General features: G+C 41.0%; 1 protein-coding gene across 1 annotated transcript in view; it reads right to left on the bottom strand.

Moving 5' to 3' along the window:
- Positions 1-12,571: 12,571 nt before the first annotated feature.
- The window catches only part of SCGB3A1 (secretoglobin family 3A member 1), a 4,306-nt gene continuing 3,828 nt past the window's right edge, over positions 12,572-13,049 (bottom strand). The window contains exon 3 of the mRNA XM_044661605.1: positions 12,572-12,649. Coding sequence (XP_044517540.1) covers positions 12,626-12,649 — 24 coding nt within the window. The 3' untranslated portion in view covers positions 12,572-12,625. The remainder of the gene's footprint in view (positions 12,650-13,049) is intronic.

Raw genomic sequence — 13,049 nt, 5'->3', positions numbered from 1 at the left:
GCAAAAATAATAAATAAAATACTAAGTAAAAGGCTACAGCAAGTTATCACAAGGATTATTCACTATGACCAGGAGGGAATTATACCAGGAATGCAAAGATGGTTTAATATTAGGAAAACTATCCACGTAATTGACCATATCAACAACCAAGCCAACAGAAATAAGATGATTATCTCAATAGATGCAGAAAAAGCCTTTGACAAAATATAACATCCATTCCTATTGAAAACATTAGAAAATATAGGAATAGGGGCAGCTAGGTGGCTCGATGGATTGAGAGTCAGGCCCAGAGATGGGAGGTCCTGGGTTCAAATCTGACCTCAGACACTTCCTAACCGTGTGACCCTGGGCAAGTCACTTAACTCCCATTGCCTAGCCCTTGCTGCTCTTCTGCCTTAGAACCAATACACAGTATTATTTCTAAGATGGAAGATAAGGGTTTTTAAAAAAAGAGTATGTCTTTGACATCTCAAAGGACCTTTACAAATAGGTAGCTTCCAGACTGCAGATAATAATAAAGACTTAATTTAAAAAGAAAGGGAGAAAAAGGAAGGAAGGAAGGAAGGAAGGAAGGAAGGAAGGAAGGAAGAAAGAAAGAAAGAAAGAAAGAAAGAAAGAAAGAAAGAAAGAAAGAAAGAAAGAAAGAAAGAAAGAAAGAAAGAAAGAAAGAAAGAAAGAAAGAAAGAAAGAAAGAAAGAAAGAAAGAAAGAAAGAAAGAGAAAGAGAAAGAAAGAAAGAAAGATGTTTCCAACAAAACCCAGCAATAAGAGTTAGAAAGAGAAACTCTTAAAATCACTCTAGAGTCTAGACAATATAAAATACCTGGGAATCTACTTGCCAGGACAAATTCAGAAATTATATAACATAACTACAAAACACTTCACACAATTAAAAATAAGCAAGAGATAAAAAAAAAACATTGCAAAATGTAAAACAAATGACTTGCTGGTGGAGTTATGAATTAATCCAACCATTTTGGAAGGCAATTTGGAATTATGTGCAAAGGGGTTTAAAAGAATGCATGCCTTTGATCCAGCAATACCACTACTAGGTTTGAAGTCCAAAGAGATAATGAGGAAAAATATTTGTACAAAAATATTCATAGCCACACTCTTTGTGGTGACAAAAATTTGGAAAACAAAGTGTTGTTCCTCGATTGGGGAATGACTGAACAAATTGTGGTATATGATGGTGATAGAATACTATTGTGCTGTAAGGAATGATGATCTAGAGTAGTGATTCCCAAAGTGGGCGCTACCGCCCCCTGGTGGGTGCTGCAGCGATCCAGGATGTGTGGTGATGGCCACAGGTGCCTTTATCTTTCCTATTAATTGCTATTAAAATTTTTTTAAAATTAATTTCCAGGGGGCTAAGTAATATTTTTTTCTGGAAAGGGGGCGGTAGGCCAAAAAAGTTTGGGAACCACTGATCTAAAGCAAACTTTTTAAAGAGGGGACCAAAAGAAAGGAAATTCTCATCTGACAGTCTGTTTCTAAGGCAACTCTTTCAAAGTTTCATTGTATTGTATCCTACTCATTGTATTTGTCAGATTAGGAATAATGTCAGCCTTATAGAACATTTCAGCCCTCCACCCCCCAATTTGGCCCAGGCTGTAGTTTGCCCATCACTGATCTAGAGGATTTCTCTTTTTTTCCTTTTTTTAAAGTATATTTATTTATTTATTTTATTTAGACTGTTTTTCCATAGTTACAAGATTCATGTTATTTTCCTCCCCTCCTCCCACCCCACTCCCATAGCCAATAAGCAATTCCACTGGGTTTTACATTTATCATTGATCAAGACCTATTTCCATATTATTAATATTTGTGATAGAGTGATTGTTTAGAGTCTACATCCCCAATCATATCCCCATTGAACCAAGTGTTCAAGCAGTTGCTTTTCCTCTGTGTTTCTCCTCCCACAGTTCTTCCTCTGAATGTGGCTAGTTTTCTTTCTCATAAGTCCCTCAGCCTTGCTCTGGATTCTTGCATTGCTGCTAGTAGAGAAGTCCATTAACTTCAATTATGCCACAGTGCCGAAATGAAAAGAAATGACATCAGGGTCCTCGGTTTATGTGAGACCAGATGGAATGGAAGCGGCCAGACCAGACTGACATCAAGCGAAACCATCATTTACTCTGGCCATGAAGACCCGGGCCACGCCCACACCCAGGGAGTAGCGCTGATAGGTTGGGAACCAATCTTGTCAAGGCTTATGTCAGCAAGGTTTAACTCAAAGGGAAGGAAGATCACCATCATCCAATGCTACGCACCCACCAATGCGGCAGAGGAAGAGGAAAAAGAAGAGTTTTACAGCTCCCTACAAGCACTACTTGAAGGCACACCAAGAAGAGACCTGAAGATCGTCATGGGAGACTTGAATGCAAAGGTAGGAGAAGATAACACAGGAAAGGAACTCATCATGGGAAGGCATGGAGTTGGCACCTGTAACGAAAATGGAGAGCTCTTTATGGATTTCTGCGCCTTCAACGATCTTGTTATTGGGGGTACTATATTCCCACACAAGAAAATTCATAAGTCAACCTGGACTTCGCCTGATGGAAGGACGGAAAATCAGATAGATCACATCACAGTTTCCCGCAAGTGGAGAAGAAGCCTTCTAGATGTTAGAGCAAGACGTGGTGCAGATGTGGCCTCGGACCACCAACTCCTGGTGGCAACTTTTAGAACTAAGTTGAAATCATTCAACCACCTTTCAGGCAGATTACACCATAAGTTCAACGTGCAAGATCTAAAGACCAGAGAGAAGAAAGAAGCATTCAATCGCGAAATCAAGAACAGGTTCGCGGCCTTGACAGGACTCACAGGAGTGGCAGTTGAAGACCACTGGACCAAACTCCAGCAGACCTGGAAGACCACCTGCGCAGAAGTCCTGAGAAAGAGAGAGAGAAAGCGCAAGGAATGGTTAACACAGGAGACATGGGCCAAGATACAACAGAGAAGAGATTTGAAACAGAAGATCAGCCAGTGCCAAGGTCAACAGGAGAAAGAAGAACTTCGAACACAGTACTGGGAAATTAACCGTCAAGTCAAGAAGAGCGCAAGATATGACAAGAGACGGTTCATTTACGATATGACCGAAGAAGCAGAAACAGCAGCTGGGCAGGGGAACATGAAGAGGCTATACGAAATAACAAGAATTCTATCGGGAAAGAATTACAACCCTAGCAAGCCAGTGAAGGACAAGACTGGCAAGACAATAACAAGCGATGCAGGGCAGAGAGCCCGATGGGCAGAGCATTTCGAGGAGATCCTGAACTGACCACCTCCACCAACTGTTCTGGACATACCACCAGCCACCGACCTGCTTCAGGTGAACACGGGCCCACCTACCAAAGTTGAGATCATCAAAGCCATTAAGACCATGAAAAACGGCAAGGCTGCAGGTCCAGACGACATCCCCCCTGAGGCACTCAAGGCAGACCCAGAAATGTCAGCGGAGATGCTACAACCCCTCCTGCAGAAGATCTGGGAACAGGAACAAGTCCCGACAGACTGGAAACTAGGCTACCTGGTGAAGCTACCCAAGAAAGGTGACCTATCCCAATGCAGCAACTGGCGAGGAATCATGCTTCTATCCGCTCCCAGCAAAATCCTGACCAGAGTCGTCTTAGAAAGACTGAAGGAGGCCTTGGACAAGAAGCTGAGAATAGAACAAGCAGGGTTTCGTCAGCACAGATCGTGCACCGACCACATCGTCACCCTAAGAATCATCATCGAACAGTCCATCGAGTGGCAGTCTCCCCTCTACACGACTTTCGTGAATTTCAAGAAGGCATTTGACAGCGTGGACAGGAACATCATCTGGAGATTGATGCAACATTACGGGATTCCCCCGAAGCTCATCAACATCATCCAGAGGTTATATGAAGACTCTACCTGCCAGGTCATCCATAATGGGAAACTGACGGCTCCTTTCACAGTGAAGACCGGAGTGAAGCAAGGTTGCATGCTTTCACCCCTTATCTTCTTGATGGTCATAGATTGGATCATGAGAAGAACTACCAAGGACAGCAACGCAGGCATCCAATGGACTCATACCAAGCAGCTTGAGGACCTTGACTTCGCAGATGACATCTGTCTCCTTTCTCACAAGCAGCAGGATGTGCAAACCAAACTTGCATGTCTCTCTGAAGAAGCGGAGAAGACAGGTCTGAAGATCAACAAGAAGAAGACCGAGGTGATCACAGTCAACTGCAGACAGGACCTGCCAATCCAACTACAGGGAGAAAACATCAAGGAGACGGACCACTTCACCTATTTGGGTAGCATAGTCAGCAAGGACGGCGGAGCAGATGAGGACATCAGAAACCGAATCAACAAAGCCAGACAGGCATTTAACACCCTGCGGTCTGTCTGGATCTCCAAAGCACTGTCCCTTGTCACTAAGCTCCGAATCTTCAACACCAACGTAAAGGCCATCCTCCTATAGGGATCAGAGAGCTGGAGAGTGACGAGCGCTAACACCAATAAACTCCACGTCTTTGTTAACAGATGCCTATGTCACATCTTGAACATCAGATGGCCTGAAAAGATTTCCAATGCCAGACTCTGGGAAAGAACAATTCAGTATCCCATCAGTCAGGACGTAAAGAAACGAAAGTGGAGATGGATAGGACATACGCTACAAAAACTGGAGGACAACGTTGCCAGACAAGCATTGAGCTGGAATCCACCAGGGAGGAGGAAAGTTGGAAGACCAAAACAGACCTGGCGAAGATCTGCCGAAAACGAAACAAAGGCCGTCGGAATGACTTGAGCCCAGCTGGGGGAAGTTGCCCAGAACAGAGTCCATTGGTGTGAGATGGTTGCGGCCCTATGCTCCTCTGGGAGCCAACAGGAATAACACACACACACACATAACACATGCCACAGTGCATCAGTCTCTGTGTACAGTGTTTTCCTGGTTCTGCTCCTTTCACTCTGCATCAATTTCTGGAGGTCTTTTTACACCTTATTCCCCATGATGTGCTCTTCAATTCCTGGCTGCTCACCGAACATAATATTATATCTTGCAACTTTGATCATTTTCTCTAGCTCTTCCCTACGGTGAGAATGTTGTCTCTCCTCCCTTTGAACCTTCTGCTTCCTTCCTTGCTATTCCTTAAGTCTCAAGTAAAACCTCAGCTTCTGCAGGAAGCCTTTCTGAAGCTTTTTTAAATTCTAGTACCTTTCTTCTTCCTATTTGTCCTGAATGTCACTTATTTGTAAATATTTGCTTGTTATCCCCACCATTATACAATGAGCTCCTTGAAAGCAGGGACTCTCACCTCTTTTTGTATCCCCAGCACTTATTACAATACAGGACACATAGTAGGCACTTAATAAATATTGACTGATTGATTGGTTAGTCCTTTCTCCACTTCAGCAGTCAGAGCCACATAGTTACTGTTTGTTTCTGATTTGTTCCTAGTTCAATTTACAATCTAGAGTCATGACTACTCCTAATCTTGAAATGTCACCTCTAGTCACAGGTCCCCTCCTCTTTTCTTCTTGGATTGGACCCAGAACTGAATAGTGAATGACAGAGATGCAGATTGGCACCCATTCCCTCAGCCTGCACAAGATTTTAGTGTCCCAGAGGTTTGGGACTTCTTGCCCTTGGGCAGAGCCTCAGTGCTCTTTAAGTTCCTATGCACATAATGTGCTTTTTGCCCAGTCCCAGTCCCCAATGTCTACAGACTTCACTATCTGTCTCTCTATGACAACCTGGACTGGAAAAATGATTCATTTTAACTTTTTTTCTTGAATTTCTCAATCAGGACTCAATTCGGTCTCGTAGAGGAATATTGAGGAAAACTAAACTTTTTTTTCTGCTACTCTGCAATCTTGGTTCCCAAACCCACCTTCCCCCATTCTTCTTTTCTAATTTGATATATTGTCTCAATGAGATTTTCTTTGCTGAAATTCATTGTTTCTATAATTTGTTTCCCTTTCCCTCTCTCTGTCTCTGTCCCTCTTTCTCTCTGTATGTGTCTGTCTCTATCTCTGACTCTCTCTCTCTCTCTCTCTCTCTCTCTCTCTCTCTCTCTCTCTCTCTCTCTCTCTCTNTCTCTCTCTCTCTCTCTCTCTCTCTCTCTCTCTCTCTCTCTCTCTCTTCCCTTGGTTTCATAGAAATATAATATTTCATCTCTGATTAATTTTAGTTCTTTCTCCAAAGGCCTTTATTGAATATAATTTTATTGCATTGGCTGAATACAATTTTAATTCATTGTAGTAGGTGAATAATGCATTTTATGCTTTTTTGCATTTTGGTGAAGATTTTACACCCCTACATAATCAACATTTATAAAGTTGCTGTGGGTGGCTGAGAATTATATAAACTCCCTTCTGTTATCATTCAGGAATATCCATACACATCATTTCTAATGTTTTTAAAATTCTATTTCAGGTCCTTATCTTCTTTCATGTTTTCCTTTTGGTTAGATTTGTCTATGTATGAAAGGAATACATTGAGGTCCCACACCACTGTGCTTATACCATTTCCCCCTGTGATTTGATTAACTTTTCCTTTTAGCATTTAAGCGTAATTCTATATTGTGTTGATATTGCTTCATTATCTACATTTCCTTTCAGCATGAAGTAGCTTCCCAGATTAACTTTGTATTTTGCCTATTTTTAATGTGTCTCTATCTGAAACTATGATTGCTACTCCTGCTGATTTTTTAGTTCAACTGGAGAATATTTTTCTCTAACCCCTCCTTTGAATTCTATGTGAATCTTCATATTTTAAACATTTCTTGTAAATAACATATTATTGGATCTGCTTTTTAATCCATTCTGCTGTGTTTTTTCCTGTCTTATGGGTAGGTTTATGGGTTTGTGGGTATGTTTGATTCATATTCATATTTATGATAGTTAATTATGCATCTCCTTCCATCTTGTTTCCTGCACTTTCCCTCTTTTTTCCCACCCATCCCCATTTTTGTAAATAAGAAGGCAACAAAAGAGAGGGAATTTGGCTAACACTCATGATCTCTAAATGAAACGACCTTATTGTACTCTGTTACTCTTTTTATTTTCCCCATCCCTAACTGCATTGGTTTTTTTTTTCTTCCTTTCATTTTAATCCCTTTTTCATTCTCCCCTCTCACCTATAATTGAAGTGTGTTTTGCTTATGATTTTTCTTTCCTATTCTTATCTTCCTCCTAAATCTTTGTCTCTCCCTCTCCTCTTATTTCCCTTTTGAATTTAACATATTTCTATACTGATATCTTTGTATGTGTAATCCTATTCAACCTTTCTTTTTTCATTTCAGATGAAAGTGAAGTTGGATACCCATCCCCCCCCCACTCTTTCCTCTATTTTTGAATGCTCCTTATCTTAGGTACTTGTTAGGTGATAGCATTTTTCCTCCATCCTCCTTTCCTCCCAGTGATTTGCTTCCTGATCCCTCCCATTTCAGCCATCTGCTAAAACATTCAAAATAGAACAAAAGCAACCCCAACCTCTCTATCTTAGTTCCTTTGATCTTTGAAAATATTAGGGCTCTTTAAAAAGCATTTATTTCTTATCCCCTAATTAATGTATTTTCCGTGCTCCCAAAGTCATATGATCTGTGGTGAGATCTGTTCCCTGCCCTGCTGATCCAAACTCAGAAAATTCCTAATACAAGTTTTGGTCTATTGGCATATCTTTCTTTGGGAGTTTCTATAGACTGCTGGTTGAATCAGACACTATTAGTCTAATGGGAGGTTCTACAGGTTCAGAGCAACTGAACTGCTGGCTCCCCTTTGGCCTGGGACTACTGCTCTGGTTGTTTGATTTCAGGCTTACTTGCTTGGCTAAAGACAAGAATTGAGTTACTATTTTGCTCCTGGGACCAGAACCATGAAGCCTTTGTTTGATCTTGGAACTTGTTTCTCTATCAACAGATAGATCCCACACCTGTGACCACTTCTCTTCTCCCAGGATCTGTGATCCAGAACTGTGTAGTAGGTGAAAGAGCTTCCAAATGTCACCCAATTTTGCACTCACTACCTGTTCAGAGATCTCTTTCTGCCCTGGTACCCCATCTTTCAGGCAATGCCTGAACATGCTACAATACCCCCTACTGCCATGTATTTCTTTTTTTTTAATACATTTTTATTTTTATTTTGAATATTTTCCCATAGTTACATGTTTCACATTCTTTCCCTCTCCCCAAACTCCCCTAACCCCCCTTAGCCGATGCACAATTCCACTGGGTTTTACGTGTATCATTGATTAAGCCCTAATTCCATATTATTGATAGTTGGACTAGAGTTATCGTCTACATCCCCAATAATATCCCCATCAGCCCATGTGTTCAAGCAGTTGTTTTTCCTCTGTTTCTCCTCCCACAGTTCTTCCTCTGAATGTGGCTAGTTTTCTTTCTCCTAAGTGCCTCAGCCTTGCTCTGGATTCGTGCATTGCTACTAGTAGAGAAGTCTGTTATGTTCAATTGTACCAGTGTATCAGCCTCTGTGTATAATGTTCTCCTGTCTGCTCCTTTCATTCTGCATCAATTCCTGGAGGTCATTCCAGTTCACATGGAATTCCTCCAGTTCTTTATTCCTTTGAGCACAATAGTATTTCATCACCAGCATATACCACAATTTGTTCAGCCATTCCCCAATCAAAGGACATTCTCTCATTTTCCAATTTTTTGCAACTACAAAGAGCACAGCTATAAATATTTTTGTACAAGTCTTTTTCCTTATTGTCTCTTTGGGGTATAAACCAAGCAGTGCCATGGCTGGATCAAAAGGCAGAAAGTCTTTTAAAGCCCTTTGGGCATAGTTCCAAATTGCCATCCATAATGGTTGGATCAATTCACAACTCCACCAGCAATGCATTAGTGTCCCAATTTTGCCACATCTCCTCCAACATTCATCACTCTCCCCTGCTGTCATATTTAGCCAATCTTCTAGGTGTGAGGTGATACCTCAGAGTTGTTTTGGTTTGCATTTCTCTAATTATTAGAGATTTAGAACACTTTCTCATGTTACTGCCATGTATTTCTGACCAGACCCCAACCCAGGTGTCCTTAGATCTCACCGTCTTCCTAAGCCACCCTCGGCTAGAAAAAATAGTGATTCATTGTGACTTTCCCTTTTCTTTCTTGATGTGTGCATTTCTTCTTTGTCAAGGAAGCACATTGGGCAAACCAGACTAAAATGTTTCCTTTCACTCTGCCTTCATGATTCCACCTCCCCCTATTCACATGTAAACTATTCCGTCCCCTTTATCCCTTCTCATCATAGTATTTTTCAACTGAGAAAATTTGCATACATTTCTGTGTTCCTCTTGATGCTTGTTTCCATTTCAAAATCACAACTCGGTTCTGGACTTTTCATCAAGAATGTTGATAGAATACTCTTGTGATATAAGAAATAATGAGCAAGATAATTTTAGAAAAATCTGGAAAGACTCACATGAACTGAGACAAAGTGAGCAAAAGAATGCAATACATAGTGACAATAATATTCTTTGATGAGCAACTGTGAATGACCTAATTATTCTCAGAAATGCAATGATCCAAGAGAATCCTGGAGACTCATAATAAAAAAAAATGTCATCTGCCCTCTAAGAAAGAACTGACAGAGTCTGGACACAGACCAATGCATGCTATATTTCACTTTTTTCCCTTCTTTTTGGTTTGAGATCTATTTCACAAAATTACTAATATGGGAAAATGATATGATTGCACATGTAAAATCCTTATTGGATTGCTTTCAGTTTCAGGCAGTAGGGCAGGGTGGAAGGTAATGAAAAAGGAAGGATGAGAAGAGGGGAGAGACTTTAGAGCTCAAAATTGGGACAAAAAAAATGAGTGTTTAAAAATTAGTTGTATATGTAATTGGAGAAAATAAAGTATTATTTTTTAAAAGACTGTTTGAAATTTTTCATTTCATTGAAGTTCCATTTTTTCCCTCTTTAAGATCATACTCATCTTTTCCAGATAGCTTATTCTTGTTTGTGTTACAATAAAAATGTTCAAGAGACTGGTTTGGGAGTAATAATATCAATTTATTGATTAGGCTAACATTTAACCAGTAAATTAATAAGCCAGTGATCCTCTTGATGATCAAAGACCAGGAAGTTTCTTCATGCAGGTCTATATATATAAATATCCCAAGACATCTCTGATTGATAAATAGCTCATGAGGAAGTGGACTTGGAGACTTCAACTCCTCCCACTTTACTCTATCACAGGAGAGGTGAGTCTTTGCCTGAATAATGAAAATACCAGAACACCCCTTCAACTGAACTTTCCAATGGGTCAAATTTCAACGAGTCTGATCAGCCCTATCTTTCATATTTTCAAGGTCTACTCAAAAGACAAAAAGTCTCGGGGCAGCTGGGTAGCTCAGTGGAGTGAGAGTCAGGCCTAGAGACAGGAGGTCCTAGGTTCAAACCCGGCCTCAGCCACTTCCCAGCTGTGTGACCCTGGGCAAGTCACTTGACCCCCATTGCCTACCCTTACCACTCTTCCACCTATGAGACAATACACCGAAGTACAAGGGTTTAAAAAAAAAGTCTCAACCCAGCTTGATAGCTTGAGGGACTGGGAATAACCTTAGCTTGGAAGAAAGCTGTTTCATTTTTTTTTAAAACCCGTACCTTCCATCTTAGAATCAATACTGCATATTGGTTCCAAGGAAGAAGAGTGGTAAGGGCTAGGCAATGGAGGTTAAGTGACTTGCCCAGGGTCACACAGCTGGTAAGTGTCTGAGGCCAGATTTGAACCTAGGACCTCCCATCTCTGGGCCTGGCTCTCAATCCACTGAGCTACCCAGCTTCCCCCAACCATTATATCATCTTGTAAAAATCAACAGCTTTGTTTTTTTTTTCCTCTCAGTTTCTTTTTGCCTTATCACTCTAAGTAACAGTTCTAGAACTCTAAAAATAACAGTTGCTTTATTCTTCATTTTTTTGGACAAGCTTTTAGGACTTTTCCATTAGAGATAATGCTAATTTATTACACATACATACCTATATGACTCCATATATGTGTGTGTATACAGTATGTATGTTTGTATATATACATATATAGACATGTAATTATATATAGTCCATATATATATAATTAGGGAAGTAGAATTTACACGTAGTTCATTTTGCTTTTATTTAAACATTTTGTTTAAATAGATACATCATCTGATTAGTCTTGCAAAGTGAATGGTGGTCCAAAGTATTCTTGGGGTGCTTTTCAAGGGACCTGAAGAAGGGCAGAACTGTTCTACACCAGGGATTCTTGTGCCCAAGGCAAATTTCAGTTGGGGATGCACCATAGAGAATAATCTACTCCAGCCCTAGTCATGCCAGGTGCTCCCCTGGGGCATGGTCCTAAGCTCTACACCTCAGGAGGAGGCAGAGAGAAGGTGGATTCTAGTAGGGGAGCCCCATGGCCTGAGACTAAAGAAGGGAATAGACTACAGGGATAATAGGCCAGAGAATTATCAGGGGAGGAAATATGCCCCACCTCAATGTCAGTCCCTTGTGGCAAAGTGCCCAGTTGCCCAACTCTGGTTATGTGCTCGTCACCCTTATGAAACTACTATATGTTCTCTTAACCTTGAAAACTTGCATACAAAAATACAAGGAGAGGTTATGCAGATGGTTGAAATTGTCCCAAATCTGGGCCAATGTAAATAGGTACAAACTACGATCTGCCCTGTGTGAGGAAACAACTGATGCATGACCCTCAGAAAGTATTTCAGCGAGTCTAGATATAAAGAAGCAAGGCTTTGGAAAGAATCCTCCACACAACTACCAAAGTGTATGTCTAGCTATACCCAATAAATTCCAGCGGCTCCCTGTTACTCTTAGGAACAAACATAAACTCCTTTGTTTAGCATTTGAGTCCTTCACAGTCTGGCTCCAACTTCCTTTCCAGCATTACTATATATTGCTGCCCATCACAAACTCAAAGTTCTCACCACTTAGGACTTCTCCATTCCCCACATCTTTGCCTTTGCACTGGTTGGCCCCACGTGGGAAATTCACTCTCTCCTTCCCTCTGTCTTAGAATCCTGAGACTTCCTCAAGACTAAACTTGAGCATGTCTGTCTGCAGGAGACCTTCTTTGAACTCTACCTCTCCTCTCTTGCCCCAGTTGCTCCTGCCTTTTCTCCACTACTACTATCTTGGATTGTGTTGTGTATCTCTTTTGTATGTTGTCCTCTCAGATAGAACATAAGCTCTTTGACGCCGGAGATTATTTGGCTTTTGTCTCTGTGTCCCCTTTGCCTAGCATACATAGTGCCTGGAATTAGTAAGAACTTAATCAATCCTTGATGATTCATTGATTGACTGACTACTGATTGACTGGACTGATTCAGTTCTAATTCAATTTGATGCTTTAGAAACAATTCTAACAACTGAGTCAGAGTTGCCCCCATACTGGATGACACTGTGCTTATGGGTAAACCCACTCCAGTGCTTCTCAGACAATCAAAGGATAGACACCGACCTAAGATCTGCATTGAACTCAATTTATTAAAATGGATTAAAAGAATTCAAGTGCCCATCCTACAAGAGGTTTCCACAACTCCCTAGAAGTTGTAAACGTGTCTGTCAGGCCTCATGCTTGGGCATCCTATTCTCTGTGATCCTGAGATTGCTTCAGTCCAGCTGCAACTCAACCAAGATATGTCAGGGCTCCCTGAAAGGCAAAGAGGACTGTGAGTGCTAACAGAAAATCTCACTGAAAAACCATCTGAAGGAGCCATGTCCACATATATGGATGAATAAATGAAAAAATGAATGAAGTACTTCCCATAGTTCAGGAATTATGATAAGCACTGAAAATGCAAATACAAAAAGCAAGACAGTCTCTACCCTCAAGGAGCTTACATTCTAATAGAGAAAGATGATAGCTAGGAAGACAGAGAGATAGATAGGAAGAAAAAGACATAGGGAGAGGGAGAAGGAGAGATGGATTGACAGGGGTGGAGTAGAGAAGGAGGGAGAAGGGAGAGGGAGAGAGGGAAGAGAAAGAAAGGGGGAAGGGGTAGGGAGGAAGAGAGAGAGAAGGAGAGAGAGTGGGAAGAAGAGGGGGAGGA

This window comes from Gracilinanus agilis, chromosome 2 (assembly GCF_016433145.1).
Source record: "Gracilinanus agilis isolate LMUSP501 chromosome 2, AgileGrace, whole genome shotgun sequence".
In the NCBI taxonomy this organism is placed as follows: Eukaryota; Metazoa; Chordata; class Mammalia; order Didelphimorphia; family Didelphidae; genus Gracilinanus; species Gracilinanus agilis.
Note: the sequence above shows the minus strand (reverse complement) of the source record. Positions and strands in the feature narration are given on the sequence as shown.